At 43.4% G+C, this 20,055-nt stretch overlaps 3 protein-coding genes and 1 pseudogene across 4 annotated transcripts; 2 read left to right on the top strand and 2 right to left on the bottom strand.

Moving 5' to 3' along the window:
* Window positions 1-1,075: 1,075 nt before the first annotated feature.
* Window positions 1,076-3,951, bottom strand: rpf1 (ribosome production factor 1 homolog). The gene is made up of 9 exons (XM_057038471.1): window positions 3,636-3,951; window positions 3,301-3,357; window positions 3,130-3,210; window positions 2,949-3,044; window positions 2,481-2,634; window positions 2,262-2,344; window positions 1,917-2,098; window positions 1,674-1,800; window positions 1,076-1,425 (listed from the first exon to the last, which is right to left on the bottom strand). The coding sequence occupies exons 1-9, from the start codon at window positions 3,867-3,869 to the stop codon at window positions 1,384-1,386; spliced, it is 1,056 nt and encodes a 351-aa protein (XP_056894451.1). The 5' UTR covers window positions 3,870-3,951; the 3' UTR covers window positions 1,076-1,383.
* A 1,996-nt stretch (window positions 3,952-5,947) lies between these two features.
* On the top strand, window positions 5,948-8,602 carry LOC130529059 (5-hydroxytryptamine receptor 3C-like; annotated as a pseudogene).
* An 875-nt stretch (window positions 8,603-9,477) lies between these two features.
* LOC130529060 (5-hydroxytryptamine receptor 3C-like) lies at window positions 9,478-12,040 on the top strand. The gene is made up of 8 exons (XM_057038955.1): window positions 9,478-9,624; window positions 9,729-9,773; window positions 9,939-10,045; window positions 10,123-10,292; window positions 10,389-10,549; window positions 10,905-11,115; window positions 11,205-11,408; window positions 11,497-12,040. Exons 1-8 carry the CDS (start codon window positions 9,478-9,480, stop codon window positions 11,766-11,768), a joined length of 1,317 nt encoding a protein of 438 aa, XP_056894935.1. The 3' UTR covers window positions 11,769-12,040.
* A 120-nt stretch (window positions 12,041-12,160) lies between these two features.
* On the bottom strand, window positions 12,161-20,045 carry LOC130529247 (5-hydroxytryptamine receptor 3C-like). 2 transcript variants are annotated; one of them, XM_057039266.1, is made up of 9 exons: window positions 19,877-20,042; window positions 19,416-19,576; window positions 19,275-19,319; window positions 19,005-19,111; window positions 18,698-18,867; window positions 17,746-17,906; window positions 17,453-17,663; window positions 17,153-17,362; window positions 12,161-13,133 (listed from the first exon to the last, which is right to left on the bottom strand). In XM_057039266.1, exons 1-9 carry the CDS (start codon window positions 19,929-19,931, stop codon window positions 12,826-12,828), a joined length of 1,428 nt encoding a protein of 475 aa, XP_056895246.1. In that variant the 5' UTR covers window positions 19,932-20,042; the 3' UTR covers window positions 12,161-12,825. The 2 variants fall into 2 exon arrangements, with proteins under 2 accessions (XP_056895246.1, XP_056895247.1); XM_057039267.1 differs by lacking the exon at window positions 17,153-17,362 and having other exon boundaries at window positions 19,877-20,045.
* Between the last annotated feature and the right edge of the window lie 10 nt (window positions 20,046-20,055).

Below are 20,055 nucleotides of genomic sequence, written 5' to 3' on the forward strand. Positions count from 1 at the left end.
AAATATGTAAATATCGAAATTTAGTCATTTGATAAGAAATAATCGCCAAACCAATTATGATTGTATTTTAAGTATTTACATTCTAAACACTAGAATATAAACGTAATAAAGCATGAATCAAATTGGTTATTTGTGGCAGAATGATTGTTATTTCGATAGTGAGTCTCGAACAAAAGGTCGATAAAACTTGCCTAACAGAATTCTGAGCTTCAGGAAAGCCCGCGAATGCAGCAACGCCGCACCCTCCACAAAAGAAAACCGGAAACTAGGAAGCAAAGGAGCTGCCGTATTTCACGGGCTAACGGTAAACAATTATTAAAGTTCAAAATAAGTCTTTTTAAAGACTACAGAAGATCTTTGCCATGTCGGGATCATCGAGCATTGTTGCTATGAAGAAAGCAGTCCAACAGTTACGTCTAGAAGCTGGACTAAACAGAGTGAAGGTCTGTTAATGGTTAAGAATTAAACGCTGTTATTCATGACGTGTTTGTTGTGATGTTATATGGAATCAAACATGCCGACTCGTAATGCGCTACTGCTTATTATTTAACTTTTTTTTGGGGGGGGGGGCTTTCTGATTTTTCCACAGGTTTCCCAGGCCGCTGCGGACCTGCAGAGGTTTTGCATTCAGAACGCTCAGCAGGATCCTTTGCTCAACGGCATGTCGTCCAGCAACAACCCGTTCAGACCGCACACAGTTTGCGCCTTCTTATAGCAGCACCGACAGACCGACCCCTGCTCATGTGAGCGCACCAGCATTTATTCTGCAGCATCTGTATGTGAGACTTGTGTTTAACATCAGTGGACACAAACATCCTCCAAGGCAGATGTTGATCATGTCCCATTTCTGCAGGTTTTGGACGTTGCCATGTCCCAAGGAACCAGACTGCTATAGTTTTCAGAAATTCTCAGACAACTATCCATTTTTTTTAATTTTTCTAGAACATGGGAACATTTCTAGGTGCACATTTAGCAGCGCGGAAACTTATGTTAGAGTGATTGAACCACAAGATTTCGCCTTCATGTGTTTATTTTCATGCCCGATTATTAAATAATTTTATTTCCACACAACCCGCAGCTGTGTTTTTATTTTATTTAAAAAACAAAACATGTAAATACCATAAATAAAGGGAGTTTAATTGTTGACTAAAATAATTATGTACTGGCTTCTGGTGCTTGTAATTGCATGCCTCTATTTTCCATCAACCACCACGTCCTTTAAAAAAACTTACTAAATCCCCATAAATGTGGCCTTTGGCTTGTACATTCAAGAATTGTATTAAGTGCTGTTGTTCGCCCACACACATCTACTGCAAAGTCCATTTGTGCAAACACACAAACAGCAGTAACATCTTGAGTCGGACCACAAAAGTTTATTTCTAATCAAAGTTGGAACTTCCTTCGACAAGCATCCATTTCGTGCCGCTGAAAACAAAAAGACAAGAAGTCAGGTTTGCGTTCCAAAATACTTGAACAAAAGGAAGAATCTAATTGCATGTGTGACCTCTATGCTGTCTCCTAATGTTCCTTATGTGCTCACCTTCATTGTTTCCTGTTCTTTCTGTATTTTAAAACTAAATCTGATGACACTATGCACTCTTCAATGAATAATCCCCTGAATAAAGTGCAGATGTTCTAATTCAATGAAATCAAATAAATGCCCTTCGACTCACCTTCAGGACCCACTCATACTCTCCATATTTTGAGTCAAAGGTGCCTTTCTGAAGTGAGCGCAGCTTGAGTGTGAAACGAGGTCCCAGCTCCTGGATTCCAACTTTTTTCTCATTTTTGAAAATGTACCTGGAAAAGAGCCCCCCACCGCAAAAAGCTGTTAATTAAAAGTACAGAATAAGCAGACCTGGACTGAAATGGTTCAAACATCACACCAGTATGAGGTGTGGTTGGTTTGAACTCACCTGTGGAATCTGAAAAAGACAAAGTCTCTCTGGTTGTGGAAGGTGGCGACCTGTCGACCAAGAAACTGCGGGTTTTGTGGAAAAAGAGCAGCAAACATTCGGCCGATGCTGTGACCTAGACGAGTGGTGAAGTTGTTAAGAATCACCTCCGGATAGTGGTCTGTCGGCTCTTTTCCTCGTCTCTGCACAGAGAAAATTCAAGCACTTTAGATGTGGGTGCACACCGCAAATATCGCAGTGAAAAGAGGCATTCTGCAGTACTTTTTCTTGAGAACAAATGTCCTTTGAACAATGTTGTCATGGCTCTTGTCATTCAGTCTGGTCATCTTAGACATCTTAACTTACCTTCATTTCCTTGCGTAGTCGAACATTGCTGACCTTGAAGTGTGCAGTTGGCCCTTCGGGTAGATGACAGAGAACCATTCCATCTTTAATTCACAGTTAAGGGGGAGATCAACCAGGAAAGCCAATATTTCTGTATTGGAGCTATTAAGTGGACACTCAAAGCCCCTTTCTTAAAGCACACTTAAGTTACCTGGCTCTAAACTACATAACAAAGGATACTGGGCACTTTACGGTCCTCATTGATGACCATTAGGTAGGTGAAGTCCCTGGAGATGCACTGAGGAATTATCCTCTTTAGGGCCAAACCTCTTCTGTAGAACACATGAGCGTTTGGAATCACTGAAGCCAGCTGGTTACAAAACTTCACCGTCCTCTGTAGAACAACGGAGAGCAATCAATAATTCCGACGCTGTGAGAAAATAACAGTCCTAAGGAAGTTAATTTGTCTTTTGACACACTAATTAATGCTTCAGATTTTAAAATAAATTAAACTGAAGCTTCTTTATATATGTATATTACCAACATATTTTCCACATAATAATAATATTTTAAAATAATAACGAAACACTTGATTCTACAAATAGAGACAGGATTAAAAGAGGGACTGAAACATATTGAAGATGGCTAATTTAGACAAAATTAAGACGTCATCCTCACACGCCGAAAGGTAAAAACATACAAACTCACTCCTCTTGGCCTGTCTGATGTTGTGATGAGGACCTTTGGGTTTGTCAGCCCATGAAAGTAGGCAGAAAACTCATCGGTTCCCTCATCAAATGCAACCTGTTGATGACAGGAAGAGGCATGAATTGGAACATGAACACAAGTAAAAGCAGATGCTGTTTCAATGGAGTCACTCCTTCAGAACCTCTTCGTCTGCTGGATCCACTGTCGTCTCGTCATAGACCCTCTGGTTTTCTATCGTCTTTGGCACTTCTTTTGGTGGTGCCTGAAATAGGACCAGAAAATTGTATGATAATTATCAGCCACTATTGACACTAAACGTTCAAAGCAGCACAATCATGTACAGAAAGCTTACCTTGTCACCCAAAGCTTCTCTTTCCTTTTTCTTTTTGCGCTTTAACTGCATCTTTTGCTGAAACATTAACATATAGTACATGAACCATTTATGTACATTTGTGTGGAACTTCTGGTCCAAATTGAAGTATATAAAGCATTAAAAAACCATGCAAAATGCAACCTTGCAAAACAGTAAAATATGATAAAGTGAATTATCAATCAATCAGAGTACTTTATTGATCCCTTTAGGGGGTGACCATTAGGGAAATTAGCGAAATTAGATGATTATATTAATTTAATATAAGCCTGGCTAAGTGTAGTTTACCTACTAATGGCACTTCTTTTTAAAATTACCTTTCTTTTTTCCTGCTTGAGTTTCATGAACATCAGGTGTCTTCTCTGTTTATTTTTAATTTCGGATACACTGAAAGTCGGGGGCAAAGCTGTGGCTTCTGCTGCGTCGCTCTTCTCCATCTCCTGCTTTACTTCGCTACATTCTCCAATTGACTCCTCATTGACATTCTTCTTTTTCGCCTTTTTTTTCTTAAAATCTGTGCCCCGACTCGATGAAACCTCTGTAAAATCCATTTTCTGCCAACTCCTTGGCCACTGTGTTCCTATTTTTTCTCACGTGTGCCGCTGCCCGTGTGTTCGTCACTGACACAGGAAGTGACAAAGCCGACGTGAACGAATGTACGGAGACACCAAGTGGCGAGGAGGAGGAAGTGCAGGTCACGAATCAAAAATTCAAAAGTGTAATTTGTGGTGCTGAAATGTGACAGTTATAACAAAAAAGGGTGAGCTAACCAGAGTAGAGCATGGTAACTGGGCCACCTCCGGGGAACTGGAGATTAGAGGGTTTATTTTTTTCCCTGAAATTCATACACATTTACTCACATTATATTTGCTACTGCTTTAACTGACTGTTCTCAGCACTCTGTACAGCATTAATATCGTTAAACTTTTTCAGTTTGCTGTAATAATCTTCCTTCATTGAATGAATAAAACTTTCTTATCTCTTCGGTCAGTTCGTTCATTAATTTGCGGAAGAAAAGGACAGGAAAAGAAAAGGCATACTTCAGTTACCTAAACCAGGTATCCTAATCTATTGGACCATATTGGACCATTGACTGGTTTACCATCAGGGAAAATTGGCCTCGACCTAAAATGTGCATGAAACTGACAGAGGAAACTCCATTCCATAATGACAAAGCATGTTTGGTTAATATTTCTTGGAAATAGAAACAGATTTTAACCATAATTTCTTTGGTATTATGAGAACATCTGTTTCATAATTCAGTTGGACACATCAAATGATCAATTCTATATATATATCTGTATTGGTGATGTTTTATTTATTATTTATTTTAGTGATGTGTTATTTTTCTGACGTATTTTGTGCTAATTATTGTTCAAATGTATTTATTATCCACGGCAAGAGACTTTTTTTTTAAAAAAAAACTTTTTTTTCATTATGAAACAAGGTATCCCCACTAAAAAGATATCCCCTGTGATCTCTGCATTCCTGTTAAATTCACATTGAAATTCACATTGAAATCACCCAATAGTTTTAGGCACCCTCAGTCACTGTTGCATTTGACACTTTCTTCTTATTTTGCCAGGAGAACAGCAACTCCAGTTGTTGAACTGGTCCTGGACACCAGGTCAGGCATTACACAAGCTCTGGCTCCCAGGAAGGCCACTTTTTGGAATAACCATCCTTAAATTTACATGATATTTTCATACTGTGGTGCCGACTTCATATATTTAAACACAAGTTATAAGTTGCGTCACATAGTAGATCCAAAAAAGTGATCAGAAACTGATCACTCTTCTCAAACTGGCCACACTGAAAATTCATACATTCAGAGCAATAAAGAAATGTATGGACTACTGCTCATCATCTTCATCTCCTTGTGCTTATGATGATGATGATGATGATGATGATTCTTCTTCTTCTTCTTATTATTATTATTACTAGTAGTAGTATTGTTGTTGTTTATTATTATTGTTGTTGTTGTTATTGTTATTACTAGTAGTAGCAGTAGTAGTAGTATTGTAAATAGCAATAAGTGGAAGAGCTTTACAGTCACATGTTCAAGAGAATTCAATTCATAAATCAGGATTTAATTTGGGGGACTGAAATAAAATAAAAATAAAGAATTAAGCAATAGAAAATAATTTTGAAAATTATGAAAAAGACAACATAAACCTGGTGGACAGTGGGGTGAGACCAGTCAACATCTGCTCCTTGGAGGCCGCCGGCTGGGGATTTGCCTAAAACCAGCAGTCGCGACACGGACGTGGCTGCGGCCGTCATGCAGCAGCTGCTGGTCGCCCAGTTGTCGGCTGCGGTCCATCTCTGTTTTGTTTAAAACACTTGCAGGGAAAGCAGCAGCTTTGCTTGACGTTTTCCATCTCCCACATCATTTGTGAGGGCTTCATCCTCATCCAGATCAGGTTTCGCTCACGCTAACATATATCTTGGCCATGCAAGCTTCATTTAGTCCTGCAAGGGTCACCTGGCCAGGTAAGCTGTCAGTGGATTTGGTTTACATTTAGTCGCCTCTATAGATGATTACTGCATTCAAACAAGACCGAGAAATAATAATGACTCTGTGTCTCTGCAGGCTGCATACTGGAAAAATAAAGATCATTTCGGCAAGATGACCAAGGTTTCTACACTGATGGTACAAAATCCTTCATGTGAAATGTGTTATCAAATCTATATAAATGCTAAAAGACAAAAATGTTCTTGTACAAAATAATGAATATAGGCTGTATTTAAAGATATATCTTTATCAAAACAGTGTTTCCAGTTGGCCTCAGTTGGGTTTCTCCTCCTCATTCCAGGTAAGTTTTTATTACCATTACCCCCCCCCCCCCCCCAGTGGTTGTAATCAGGTGTAAAAAGATTTTAATCAGGATATTTCCTGTCAGAGCTGTGCAGTGCCTCTCATCTGAACTGTTCTGGGCCCAGCCAGCCCCAGCTCCTGCAGGCGTTGACCCCCATCTTTAACCTGAGCGCCATCCGTCCTGTCATGAACATGACCACCAGCACCAACGTCAGCATGCACTTCATCCTGTACGGGGTACTCGGAGTGGTGAGTCCACCAAACCTCGAGTCTGACAATTTCACGGGGGTTTAATAACATTTAAAGCACAAATTTACACCAAACTGGTTCTGTAATCTCTGGTTCTGTTAGCGGTTCTTCTTGTTATCAGTGGATGTACAATCTTGTCTTGTCTCCTAGGATGAAAAGGCTCAAGTCTTGGTTACATATCTCTGGCTACATTACGTGAGTGTGGAAGACCTCCTATCGTCTCACTCATCTGGGATTTTCCCTGCGAATGTTGATACAAAACTTGTGATTATTTCTCTCTTAGTGGTGGAAGAATGAGTTTGTCACTTGGGATCCAGTCCAGTGTGGGACGGACAAGATTTCCCTTCCCAGGACAAAATTCTGGGCTCCAGACATTGTCATCAATGAATTGTGAGTAGAGGTGAATCCCTCTGTTATAATGGCACACATTTAAAATAAAGAAACGCTGGAATTCTACAGCCAGTTATGACCTCTGCTCTGATTGACAGCATGGATGAAAACACTGCCCCCGTAGTCCCGTTCGTGTACCTGTACAGCAATGGGATGTTGCACGACGCTCTCCCAGTCAGGGTGGTCAGCTCCTGTAACCTTGACATCTACACCTTCCCCTTCGACATACAGAACTGCACCCTGACGTTCAACTCCTACATTCACCAGAGTGAGTTATCTCCACATAGCTATTCAGATGTGAGACGTTTCATAGCAGAGCGGAGACCCCCCCCCCCACAACAACCCTAAGGTTCACTTTTCTTCTCCTCTTAGTAAGAGATATAAAGATCATCCAAGGGAGGACTGCAGAACAAATCACACAGACATCCAAAAACGTCATCACCACCATGGGGGAGTGGGAGCTGTTGGACATCTCCAGCTATAAGCCCGAAACAGACTTATCGGATGACACATATATTGATCACCTTGATTTTCATGTAGGTTGGGAAAAAAAGCCTAATGGCCGGAAATGTATATATATTTCAACCTTCAGGGTTAACGTTAAGGGATTAACACCTGTGATGGATGCAGATCAGAGTGCGGCGCCGGGCCATGCTGTATGTGATCAACCTGCTGATCCCCAGCTGCTTCCTCATCACTGTGGATCTCTTCAGCTTCATGCTGCCTCCACACTCTGTGGACCGCTCCTCCTTCAAGATGACCCTGATCCTGGGCTATACTGTCTTCCTCCTCATCATGAACGACCTGCTGCCGATCACGGGAAACACCATCCCCCTCATAAGTCAGTGTTCATCCCTTTCTGTGTTACAGCTGCTTTTAAGAAGGATGTCGGACCTGTTCACACTTGTTCCCTGTTCCCCTCCAGATGTCTTCTTTTCTCTGTGCCTTGCTATGATGGTCGCCAGTCTGCTGGAGACCATTTTAATCACCAATTTGCTGAGCAACAGTGATAAACTCCCTCCCCTTCCTCGCTGGGTATCTGTGGTCTTTCTGCAGTGTCTCGGCCATCTGGTCTGTCTGCCTCCAAAGACTAAACACAGGAAGGATCCAGGTATTTAACACATACTTTTGCCCATCCACGCACGTTTATACACATGTCCAGCCCCAAACTTAGAATCTTCATTAAAACCCAGGTTTTAAACTCGACACTGACCTGGGAAGGCAAGGAGCTGGTGAGGGTCCCATGGAGCCAGCAGTGGAGGGTGGGGCCATCCAGGAGCTGAGGAGCCTGGGCAGGGATCTGCAGGCCATCCGGCTCCAGGTGGAGCAGAAGCTGGGTAACAGCCAGAGCGCAGAGGAGTGGATGCAGGTGGGTTTCATCATAGACCGCCTGCTGTTCGGCCTCTACATCATCTTCATAACAGTCAGCTTCTTTACCATCATCATAATTTGGGTCAACTCATATTATAATTAGAGAACGGCTGTTGAATTTGGAGGTTTGCCTGACAATATTAAAGCAGCTTCTTAGGTTTGCAGAAATGAGACTTTCCAATATGAAAGCAGCGGTGCCAATAGAGAGTTTATAGAGTCAGGCTGCTGTACAAGTTGTTTCTTTTCAAATATTTATCCAAAACCTTAAATTATTTATTTCAGTTAAGGTGTCACTTCTGTCCAGTCTGTTTATTTTTTGTATTGGTCAAGCTGACACTAAAAGGCCGTTTTTCTTTACTCAGTCAATTTGTTAACTATATTTTTAAACATTTCCTGTTATATTTGCTGCTCAGTAATCTGCCTGTGGTTGAGACTCTTCAGTTTACTATTGTTAGAATGATCATCGTATAAGTGCTGGAGATAAATCAGTTCTGGTTGATGTAGTTTGTGTTTTAATGTAGTAAATTGGAGGAAATTACTGTATTATTATTATTATTATTATTATTATTATTAATAATAATAAAATAATTTAAAAACAATTCATTGACATTCTTTTATTTAAACAGTTCACCTATTTCCTACTCTTCATTTTTATTACCTCTAATCTAATTTTGTATTCACAAAAACAATTACAGACCAAATTAAAATCCTATGAACAAATTATCCATGGAAAGAGTAAATGAATAAAACTTTTCTACCACAATTTTCTGGTTGAGAAATTTACATGATACACTGACTGTCTCGCAGATTTTTTTTTAACTTTGGAGCTGGAAACATTGAGAAAAATAAACATATTCTTATTTGACCAAAATAAGATGTTTATTTTTCTCAATATTTCCAGCTCAATTTCAGTGTATTTTAAGTGAAGTGGAAGAAAGTTTAGTGGTTTTCTACACGGTTTGTGTGAACTCATCTCAGGCTCTTTAAGAGCACCGTATCAAAACAATAATACAGAACAGGCTGAGCCAACAAACAAGTGCGGGACTTGAACTGACAACCACTTTTGACCTGATGTTAATGTTTGTAGTGCTGCCTGCTGAAAGTCAAGCCCTCTAAGATTCTGTTCCTCTCCATCATTTTGCTAATGAGCGGTGAGTACAGCCTTTTACTGGTTTGGTCATTGGTTCCCTAATGAATGGATATGATGTTCTGTAGAATTAAAGATGTTATTAAGCAATAAAATCATTTAAATACAGTGTCCAAGCTGAACATATGTCCTGACGGGATCTTAATTATTATTGCTTTCTCGTTTAGCTCCTTGTAACTCCGTCATGTTAAACTGCTCTCGGCCAGACCCCCCCGCCCTGCTGGAGGCTCTCAGCCCAGTATTTGAGCTGAAGTCCATCCGTCCTGTCATGAACTTGTCCGTCACCACCAATGTCACCGTCCATTTCACCCTGTTTGGCATTTTGGGTGTAGTAAGGGATCCTGCATTCACCTCATGTGATGTCCAAGACATCATTGTCTTCTAACATTAACACTTGCAAGATACTTTTGTTACTATTTGTTGTTTTTATTCCAGGATGAAAAGGCCCAAGTTCTGACAACATATATATGGCAATATTTAGTAAGTACTTACTGTTTATTATGGTCTTCAAATACTATCAGACCAGTTCTAAATAACCAAAAGGAAGAAGTCAGCGTTAGTTTTCATATAAATGAAATGTCAGTCTGGATAAAATTGACCTAATGATGTTTGATTGTATGTCATTGTTTTGATTTATTCCTGCAGATATGGAGAAATGAGTTTGTTCAGTGGGACCCAGATCAATGTGGCTCGCTGTGGATCACAATTCCAAGAAACCTGCTCTGGGTACCGGATATCGTCATAAATGAGTTGTGAGTCTCTCACATGCCTGTGAGGTGGCTGGTTTGTATTTTGAACTCACCAGTTTGATTTTGATCCTTCCTGTCAGTATGGAGAAGAACTCCGCTGTATTCGTCCCGTACAGTTATCTCTATTATGATGGTGTCATGCTGGACAACCAGCCTGTCAGAGTGGTCAGTTCCTGCAGGCTCAACATCTACACCTTTCCATTTGACAGCCAGAACTGCAGCTTCAGCTTTAATTCTTATTTACTTCGCTGTGAGTAGAAGCCCCCCCTCTTGTGTAAAATTGATCACAATTGGTTTAGTGTAAAATGGTTTAAGTCTGAGTATTTCTTCTTTTTAAATATTTTAGCAGATTCTATGAGGCTTGATTACATATCTGCAGAGGAAATATATATAAATTCCAAAAAAGTGATGACTACAGTGGGTGAGTGGGAGCTGACTGGAGTCACGGTGAAAATACTGAATCTACCAGCGGGAGATGGGGAAATGTATGAAGAAATACGATTCCATGTAAGTTAAGTCATGACAAGGTCGTAACAATAAACAATGTGTTATTTCGATTATCACCTAAATAGGGAAGATAACAGAGGAAAAAATGATTTGTCTTTTTTCAACTCCTTGAAAACCTTTTTAAAGTTGTGAGATCAAAGAGAGCAAATTAAGATTTAGCAAATTATCCTATCAAATCTATATGTTAATACCGTCTTGAAAACACAGTGGCAAGCATTGTGTGTATTCTTGAAACTCTTACTGTATATCACATTAGCATTTCTTCCAGCGACAGTGGATTAATCTAATCTGGTACGTATCAGCCGATAAATGACTAATTTACTTTACTTGTTGCTGCATATGGACGCTGCTCCAGCTGTCTCTGAGGCGCCGGGCCACCCTGTATGTGGTCAACCTCTTCCTCCCCGGCTTCTTCCTCATCATGCTGGACCTCTTCAGCTTCCTGCTGCCTCCAAAGGGTGTCGAACGCTTCTTTTTTAAGGTGACGCTCATCCTGGGCTACATCGTTTTCATGCTCAACACGAATGACCTGCTGCCTGTCACCGGGGACTCCATCCCTCTCACCAGTCAGTTCATAATAACATCTGTAGAACTCTGATTTTTGCACAGATCATTTGAAAAAAAGCATTTCTGTTATGTGTTTTTTTTGGCTCAGATGTGTTTCTGTCGTTGTGCCTGGCCTTGATGGTGGCGAGTCTGCTGGAGACCATTGTCATCACCAACCTGTGTCACTCTACTCACGAGTGTCCAGTCCCTCACTGGGTCCGTGTGTTTGTTCTTCAACTCCTTGGCTGCCTTGTGTGTCTTCATCCAGAGCCTCCATGCGTAGAGGATGCAATCATTGAAAATCCTGCTGCAGGTGAGATGTCTACCCAAGCTGGATTTGTTTGGGTTGTTACAAAAAACTCTTGCCCCATTTCACCCCCTCCTCATTTCCCCTGCAACAGAACCAAAAGTATCCACTCTGGTGGGCACCAGTCACACTCCACAACAACTGGGAACACTGGATGATGAGAAGACCCTGCAGGAGCTGAGGAGCTTGGGGAGGGTCCTGAAAGTTCTTCACCATCAAGTCAAGGGTTGGGTTAGTCAAAGCTCCGAGTGGGTCCAAGTGGGCCTCATCATAGACCGCCTGCTCTTCGGCCTGTACATCCTCTTCATAACTGTCAGCGTCATCACCATCATCTGTTTCTGGGTGAATTCCCTCAACAAATCCTGAATTTGACTTTTAATGATCGATTTATTGCTTTTGATTGGATCATTTCTCACCAAGCGTGGCAACAGCTTAAAGTTTGCACTTTTTTGATTGTGTTGACTAATGCTCTTGTGTTTTATTTGCTGTGTTTGATGCTTTTTGGGTAGTTTTCAACTCTACAACAATCTGAAAAAATTCTGTAATTTCATTTAAGAAACAACTACTGGTATTTGTCTAACAAAATGAGCAACTGGACCTAAAATCATCATTACGCTATGATAAAAAGTAAAATACACTATGGCACTGTTCTCGAATTCTAGAGATTGTTGTTATTCTGGAGTCAAAATCAAGGGTTTCTTAAATATCCCCTTTAAACGCCCATCAAGGGTCTAAAAACTGTTCCTGGGGCAGCGACATGTGAAGGTTTAAGCCTTTATTGTGTCGTCCAAAGATGTCCACAGTGTAATTTCATCAGAAGAAATCAGTCATAATGTAGTTTTATACCATTAAATCAAACGTTCAATTGACAGCAATTGCACAAAACCTACATGGTTCTTCAATATAAAGAATTATGTTGTCTTTCTGACACATTAGTACTGTAGTGAAATCTCTGTAACCAGTGTATAGTACACGCACACACAGAGATACACACAGACACAGACACACACACACACACACAGATACACACACGTGCGTGCGCATGAAGATTTGAACTGTGAAAACTTCATGCTTCTGGGAATTTAAAAACGTTTTATAAGCTTGTTGTACATGAGAATGTTTACCGGTACTATCATTTTCTAAGTATGTTTCTTAGCAACAGGAGGACCTTTTCATGTGTTTTATCTGTGTAGGGTTACTCCCAGTTCGTTCTGTTCCCTCACACAGTATAATTTGCTCCTGCGATGGATCTAGTGACTTGTCCTGGTTGAATTAACAGAAAATGCATCAGGAAACAGCACTTCATATATCAAATGGCCTCTAAACAAACCAAAAACATCTTGAAAAGAGGTGAATACATTACTAATGATGTAAATTCCCCCTCGGTCTAAGTTCACCTGGGCATGCACCTGAGGTTGCATCATTAATTTTGGGGAATATTCCTTTGGCTATTCACTATACTCTTGTGCCAGACCACCCCAATGGTGGTGAAGGCCACAACACAGAACAGTAAGTACAGATAGAACATCAGGCGGTCCATCACATTTGCAATCTTTTTCCATTCCTGCGTACTTCTGCTGTCTTTGATTTGTCTGAGTAGGTGACCACTGATGGCCGCGAGTTCTCTGTTCAGCCTCTTCACTTCAGCGGAGCCTGGATTCAGAGAAGGATCTACCGGTTCGCTGGAGGTATTCCGAAACTCTCTTGGAAAGACAATACTGGCAGTAACAGCTATAAAGGATAAAGGCACGCCATTAAAAAAAACATCAAACACGAGTCTCTGCCAAACTAAATATTTGCAGTTATTATTAGTTCATTTACCAACTAGTTTCTTGTTAAGTGATTTACATAGAGAAGCAGTTTAGAAACCAAAACAGTGACACTTAAATTTCTTAGGTGTGCCTCCTAGAACCAGAACATGTTAACTAATAGGAGATGCCTCACTTTTTTGCTCCACAATTCCAGGGTCCACAGCTTTGCCATATATTCACCTAGAAACACCATTCAAACTATATAATGTAGCCAAAATGGTCTAGATTCAACATGTCGAAAATCAAATTCCTGTGACAACAAATGTCTCTGCAGGTGGCATTTGTTTGAGGCCTGGAATTTCCCTCCTGACTCTCATTTAACATTGTGTCTATGGGAGAAGCCAGAGCAGGGGACCACGTGACCTAGAGTGGAGTAGGCTGAAAAAACGCCTTGAAACTTTGCCAAACAGGTCGTCATAACACTGTCTCACACGGTCCTACAAACATAAAAATAAATAATTAAATCAATAAAAACATAATTTTGTATAAACAAGCTCTACTAACTCAAAAAGCTCAATTTGACAATGTTAAATTAATCGGCTCTCTGCGACGGCGACAGGTCCCCTCAAATCTGCCATTCGCTCCTATACAAACTGCAGTGGGAAAACCGCTCAAGACTGACAAAAGCTTCGCTTTTTAACTCGTCGTTTTTCTCCGACACTGTTTAAGCCATAATTATGAAATTTCACATATGGTATATTTCCAACTTTTTCGGTTTCCAGTACGGGCCCGTTCCGTTCCGTTCTGTTTTCTCCCGCTTATCCGGATCTGGGTCACAGGGGCAGCAGCTTCAGGAGGGATGCCCAGACAGGCCTCTCCCCGGCCACTTCCATCAGCTCCTCCGGGGGGACCCCCAGCCGCTCCCAAGCAAGGCGAGGGATGTAATCTCTCCACCTAGTCCTAGGCCGGCCACGAGGCCGCCTCCTGGTGGGACATATCTGGAACACCTCTAAAGGGAGGCGTCCGGAAGACATCCTAGCCAGATGCCCGAGCCACCCCAACTGACTCCTCTCGATGTGGAGAAGCAGCGGTTCTACTCCGAGCTCCTCCCGGATGTCCGAGCTTCTCACCCTATCTCTAAGGCTGAGCCTGGTCACCCTGCGGAGGAAACTTATTTCAGCCGCTTGTATCCGCGATCTCGTTCTTTCGGTCATCACCCAAAGTTGATGGCCATAGGTGAGGACTGGGACGTAGATCGACCGGTAGATCTTCACCACGACGATTGGTTGAGCGCCCGCATCACTGCTGACGCCACTCCGATCCGCCTGTCGATCTCACGTTCCATCCTACTCTCACTCGTGAACAAGATTCCGAAATACTTAAACTCCTCAACCTGGGGCAGGACCTCCTCCCCAACCCGGAGAAGGCACTCTACCTTTTTCCAAGCGAGGGACTGGACAGCCCTTATCAAGGGACCTTCCACCCTATACTCCTGGAGCACCCCCCACAGAATGCTCCTGGGGACCTGGTCATAAGCCTTTTCCACGTCCACAAAGCACATGTGGACTGGTTGGGCAAACTCCCAACTCCCCTCAAGCACCCCAGCAAGGTTAAAGAGCTGATCTATGGATCCACGCGGCGAAACCCGCATTGTTCCTCCTCGATCAGAGGTTCGACTATCAATCTAATCCTCTTTTCCAGCACCCTGGCATAGACTTTCCCAGGAAGGCTGAGGAGTGTGATCCCCCTATAGTTGGAACACACCCTCTGGTCCCCACTCTTAAAAATCGGGACCACCACCCCGGTCTGCCAGTCCAAGGGCACTGCCCCCAATGTCCACGCAATGTTGCAGAGGCGTGTCAACCAGGACAGCCTTAAGATACCCCGGGCGGATCTCATCCGCTCCCGGAGCTCCGCCGCCAGGTTTCACTACCTCGCCATTTTCCGCACCGGAAATTGAATGGTCCACCTCCTGGTCATCCGACTCTGTTCCACCTTGAGGATACGTGTTGGTAGGATTGAAGAGCTCCTGGAAGTATTCCTTCCACCGCTGGATAATTGCCCCAGGAGACGTCAGCAGCCCCCCACGCACACCTAACAGGGTGTGGGCGAGTTGCCACCTGCCGCCCCTAAGGCGCCGGACATTTTGCCAGAATCTTCTCGGAGCAGACTGAAAGTCTTCTTCCATAACCTCACTGAACTCCTCCCATGCCCGAGTTTTTGCCTCCGCAACAGTCGCGGCTGCAACCCGCTTAGCCAACCTGTGCCGGTCAGCTGCTTCCGGACACCCACAGATAAGCCATGACCTGTAGGCCTCTTTCTTCAGCCTGACGGCTCCCCTCACCTCTAGTGTCCACCATCGGGTATGGGGATTACCGCTACGACCAGCACCAGCGGCCTTGCAGCCACAGCTCGCGACAGCCGCCTCGACAACGGCGGAGCGGAACATGGCCCATTCCGACTCAATGTCCCCTACTGCCCTCGGAACACGATCAACGCTCTGTCGGAGGTAGGAGTTAGGAGTTGAAGACCTGACGGGTTCCTCCACTAAGCGTTTGGGCCTGCCAGGTCCGCGCGGTTGCTTCCCCCCCACCTGATCCAACTCACCACCAGGTAGTGATCAGCTCTGCTCCTCCCCTCACCCGAGTGTCCAAAACATATGGCCGCAGATCAGCTGACACGACTATAAAGTCAATCATTGACCTACGGCCCAGGCCGTCATTGTGCCAAGAGCATCGATGAACAACCTTATGTTCGAACATAGTTAGTTATGTTAGTTATGGCCAAACTGCGACTAGCACAGAAGTCCAACAACCGAACACCACTCTGGTTCTGATCGGGCAGACCGTTCCTCCCAATCACGCCTTTCCAGGTCACACTGTCGTTGCCCACGTGAGCGTTGAAGTCTTCCAGCAGTACGAAGGAGTCCCCAGTTGGGACACTGTCCAGCGTCCGTCCTAGATCCTCCAAAAAGGGCATGTACTCTGAACTATTGTTTGGTGCATACGCACAAACAACCGTCAGAACCCGTTTCCCAACCCGAAGGCGCAGGGAAGCAACCCTTTCGCTCGACCGCGAGAACCCCAACATTGAACTAGAGAGTCTGGGGGCAAGCAAATAGCCCACCCCCGCTCTCCATCTCTCACCCTGAGTAACTCCAGCGTAGAAGAGTGTCCAACCCCCCTCAAGGACTTGGGTTCCTGAGGTGACGCTATGTGTGGAGGTGAGGCCAACCATATCTAGTCGGTAGTGCTCAACCTCCCCCACAAGCTCCAGCTCTTTCCCCGCCAGAGAGGTGATGTTCTATGTTCCAAAAGCCAATTTCCATAACCGAGGATCAGACCGCCAAGGCCCCCGCCTTGGTCCGCCGCCCAATCCACACTGCACCGGACCCTTCATGCTCCTCCTGCGGGTGGTGGGTCCACTGGAGACGGGAGTGTCCACATAGCTGGTTCGGGCTGGGCCCGGCCGGGCCCCATGGACGTAGGCCCGGCCACCAGGCGCTCGCCATCGAGACCCAGCCCCAGGCCTGGCTCCAGGGTGGGGCCCCGGTAATTCTCCGGGCCGGGTACGCGGCTTCCCTTTTCGATGTTCCATGATGGGTCTTGTGAACCATTCTTTGTCTGACCCTTCACCTAGGACCAATTTGCTTTAGGAGACCCTACCAGGGGCAAACTGCCCCGGACAGCATAGCTCCCAGGCTCATTAGGGTACGCAAACTCCTCCACCACGATAAGGTGATGGTTCACAGAGGAGCAGTACGAGCCCACCTTCGTAAAATCGACCGTTGTTAAGTGGTCCAAATCTGCGATCACAAATCTGCATGTGGGAGTTTAAAGGAGGGGGGGGAGAGCAGGAGGCACACTGGGACTCTTAAAAGGGATAACATTAGATCCTTGTTGGCAACTTTTTTAACAGCTGTGACGAATTAAAAGTTTGAAAAATCTCCACAGATTTTCACAATCACATATTTTCTGCCAATGAGGAGGTTCCATATACCTTCTCCACGTTGAGGAAGAGAAACCGTGATACGGTTGCTTTGCTTCCTTTGAGATAGACAAATGACAGGAGCAACGTATTGTAACATGAGGACGCTAAGCCACTGAGGCGCCACGCTGAAGTAACAGGAGTGAAAGTGCACATGGACGATAAACAGGGTCACCAGCTGGCTGGCCACCATCATAGCGAAGCTAAGAGAGAAGAAAACATCTGCGGGGAACAGAAGGTGTGAGGGGTTAAGACACAAAAGGTCACATTTGGTGAAAAATCTATTTGTTTTTGCATGACGGAACCGCCTACTCAGGATAGGAACGTCATTCCCAGTGACGGGCAGCAAGTCATTCATGAGCAGCAGGAAAACGGTGTAACCCAGGATGAGCGTCATCTTGAAGGCTGAGCGGTCAAAGGTCTGGGGAGGCAGGCCGAAGCTGAAGACATCCAGCGAGACGAGGAAGATGCTGGGCAAAATTAGGTTCACCACATAGAGGACTGGTCGGCGTTTCAAGATGAGCTTTACAAGAAAGAAATAGTATTTGTACAGTATTTATTTTGATAATTTTTGCTTCACAGTGTAAAGGTTCCAAAGTGCTCACAGAGTATGTGATGTAGGAATAGACCATGTCACCTATCTCCTCATTGGTCGGAGTTACTTGAATATACACAAGCTCCCATTCAGTTTTAGTCTGGGACACATGTAGGGACTCCGCCAGGATCTGTGCAGCTGTGGTGCTCGCAGACAGCATCAACTGGTCAGCTGGAAGGGAATGTTAAAAAACTTGTTTATTTGAGCTTTTTTAGCAAAACCACTTTGCTCTTTTCTGTTACTGTGTACGTACAGTGCATATGCAGTACACACAACTTGTTTAACTACAAGCATTTCATAATTTTAGGGCCATCAACCTGAAATTTCAATTCTTTCTTCTATGAGACACTCAGTGAGGTCTTTATGGTGTTATATTATGCTGGAGCTGTTCTGGGATGGTTGGGGGAATGTTGTTCCTCTCAGGCATTTTGATACCCTGACTTTTTTCCAGATGCCCAAAATGGCAGTACCCCAGTCTTCACCAGTCCAAGATGGTAGCTTGTACAGAATATCAGAATGTTGCTTTTTTTCCCCGGGGAGATGTGAGTTCTTCTTGACATCAGCTCATCCTCCAACAGCCTTCCCTTATCTGCACCTGTAGATCCAATCAAACCTCCACATGGGTGGGGCCTAAACAATTGAATTAGACTTTACTAGGAGCAATATTCAGTTTGTGAAGTCCTTTTTTGTGCAAAGCAGCGATGACAACACTTGTAAGTTAACGGAGGAAGAAGACTGATGTCAAGCACCACCCTGCCTTATCATCAGGCCTGTTATATAAATTAGATCAGCATGCCAGCGCAAGCTCCAGTCTTGCCCTTCTTAACAGTGTCACCTGGGTTAAAGAGAAAAAGGCTTTGTGGTGGGACTGAAATGCAGTGAAAAAGTTTTGTGTTAAGTTCTTTTTTGTGGTAAAGCAGGACTGAGGCATGCACTCGAAGCAGGTTGTTGTGCAAACTTACTTGAGTAGAGATATGATCCAAATGTCAAAGTGCAGTTCTGGATATCAAAGGGGAAAGCATAAATCCCTAACTTGCAGGTACTGACCACCCTCATCGGCTTGTCATCAAACACGCGACCTGTGCTGTACAGGTACACGTACGGAGTTTTGGGGGATTTGTCCTCTTCCATGCTGGAACAAAAATGGATACAATACTGAAGATGAGATGTGGGAAGTAGCCTTTCAAGTTTCTCTTGTTTCAAAACCTGGCAATCAGAACATCCACCTTTCATCAGTTCAAAGAGCAAAAACAATTTTTTCAAACTTACAACTCTCTGATTTGGATATCTGGCACCCAGATGATTGTGCGAGGGAGCGAAACCCTTGTAAATCCACATTCCTTTTCATCCCAGCTCAGTCCAGCTATGTACCATTCCTGTATTCCAGAAAAATAAATAGGTGATGTTCTGCCCCAAACAGAGACATTTCCTAGAATTGCCATTGTGTTTGCCAAGCCAGCTAGATTATCTGTTGTTCTTGCTACTGTAGATGTAGCAAGAATCCTACACACAGAAGAAAACAATACATTGAGATCTTACCAGGACCTCCCATATGTACACCGTCAGGGACTGTTGTTTTTCATTCTAAAGGGAAACCTATTTTAGGATTCCCCAAAAATAATTTGAGAAACTCAGGTATTGCACATGATTACCAGGCATGTTTAGATCTCAGACACTCACCACTCCTAAAATTCCCACTACCGTCATGTCAATAGACACATTCAGGCTGTCGGACAACATTTTGACAGGCCGGTGTATTTTCTGAGAGTTCAGCCTCTTCTCCAGCATGTTGAAGAAGGAGTCATGAGTAAAGTTGGTGCAGTTCAAGGTCACAACACACTCTAAACGGAGAGAAATCACACATCCAAATATCTGCATAATTACTATTTGCAAAGGGTTACACAAAATGTGTCAAATGAACATTTTCTTTTAGAAAAAGGCAAGAAATAGGGATAGATCCAATAATTCAGTAGTTCAGTGGCTCTGAACGGAGAAACAGATCCAGGTCCTGAGTTTTACTGGTATCAAAATAACAACAAATAACAATCCAGGTTTAGCCATTTCCTTCAAACTTTTTTGATATTTAACAGATCTATTTCTGCTTGGAAATGACATCATAAATTAAGATTCTTGCTCTTTACCGTAAAGCAGCGAAAAACAGATGATGGTTATCGTGGCTGCTTTAACCTCAGGCATCTTCGGCTGTGTGAGTTTTCATACGTCGTGCAGGTGTCGGTTACAGCTCAGCTTTGTTTTATGTAGACGTCAGGTGACACCTCTCCTTTGGCTTTCTGTGCATTTTTGTTTTTCAGGCTGAGAT

This window comes from Takifugu flavidus, chromosome 7 (assembly GCF_003711565.1).
Source record: "Takifugu flavidus isolate HTHZ2018 chromosome 7, ASM371156v2, whole genome shotgun sequence".
Lineage (NCBI taxonomy): Eukaryota > Metazoa > Chordata > Actinopteri > Tetraodontiformes > Tetraodontidae > Takifugu > Takifugu flavidus.

Excerpts from the sequence above, each read along its gene's own strand:
- LOC130529060 (XM_057038955.1), top strand. The coding sequence starts at position 9,478 with ATGTTAAACTGCTCTCGGCCAGACCCCCCCGCCCTGCTGGAGGCTCTC. Across the intron at positions 9,625-9,728 it reads TGTTTGGCATTTTGGGTGTA|GATGAAAAGGCCCAAGTTCT; the intron begins GTAAGGGATCCT and ends TTTTTATTCCAG. Across the intron at positions 10,550-10,904 it reads ATGAAGAAATACGATTCCAT|CTGTCTCTGAGGCGCCGGGC; the intron begins GTAAGTTAAGTC and ends ACGCTGCTCCAG.
- LOC130529247 (XM_057039266.1), bottom strand. The coding sequence starts at position 19,931 with ATGCCTGAGGTTAAAGCAGCCACGATAACCATCATCTGTTTTTCGCTG. Across the intron at positions 19,112-19,274 it reads TGTACATATGGGAGGTCCTG|GAATGGTACATAGCTGGACT; the intron begins GTAAGATCTCAA and ends TCTGGAATACAG. Across the intron at positions 17,664-17,745 it reads ATTCCTACATCACATACTCT|CTCATCTTGAAACGCCGACC; the intron begins GTGAGCACTTTG and ends TTTCTTGTAAAG.
- rpf1 (XM_057038471.1), bottom strand. The coding sequence starts at position 3,869 with ATGGATTTTACAGAGGTTTCATCGAGTCGGGGCACAGATTTTAAGAAA. Across the intron at positions 3,358-3,635 it reads TCAAGCAGGAAAAAAGAAAG|CAAAAGATGCAGTTAAAGCG; the intron begins GTAATTTTAAAA and ends TTAATGTTTCAG. Across the intron at positions 2,635-2,948 it reads CATCAGACAGGCCAAGAGGA|AGGACGGTGAAGTTTTGTAA; the intron begins GTGAGTTTGTAT and ends GTTGTTCTACAG.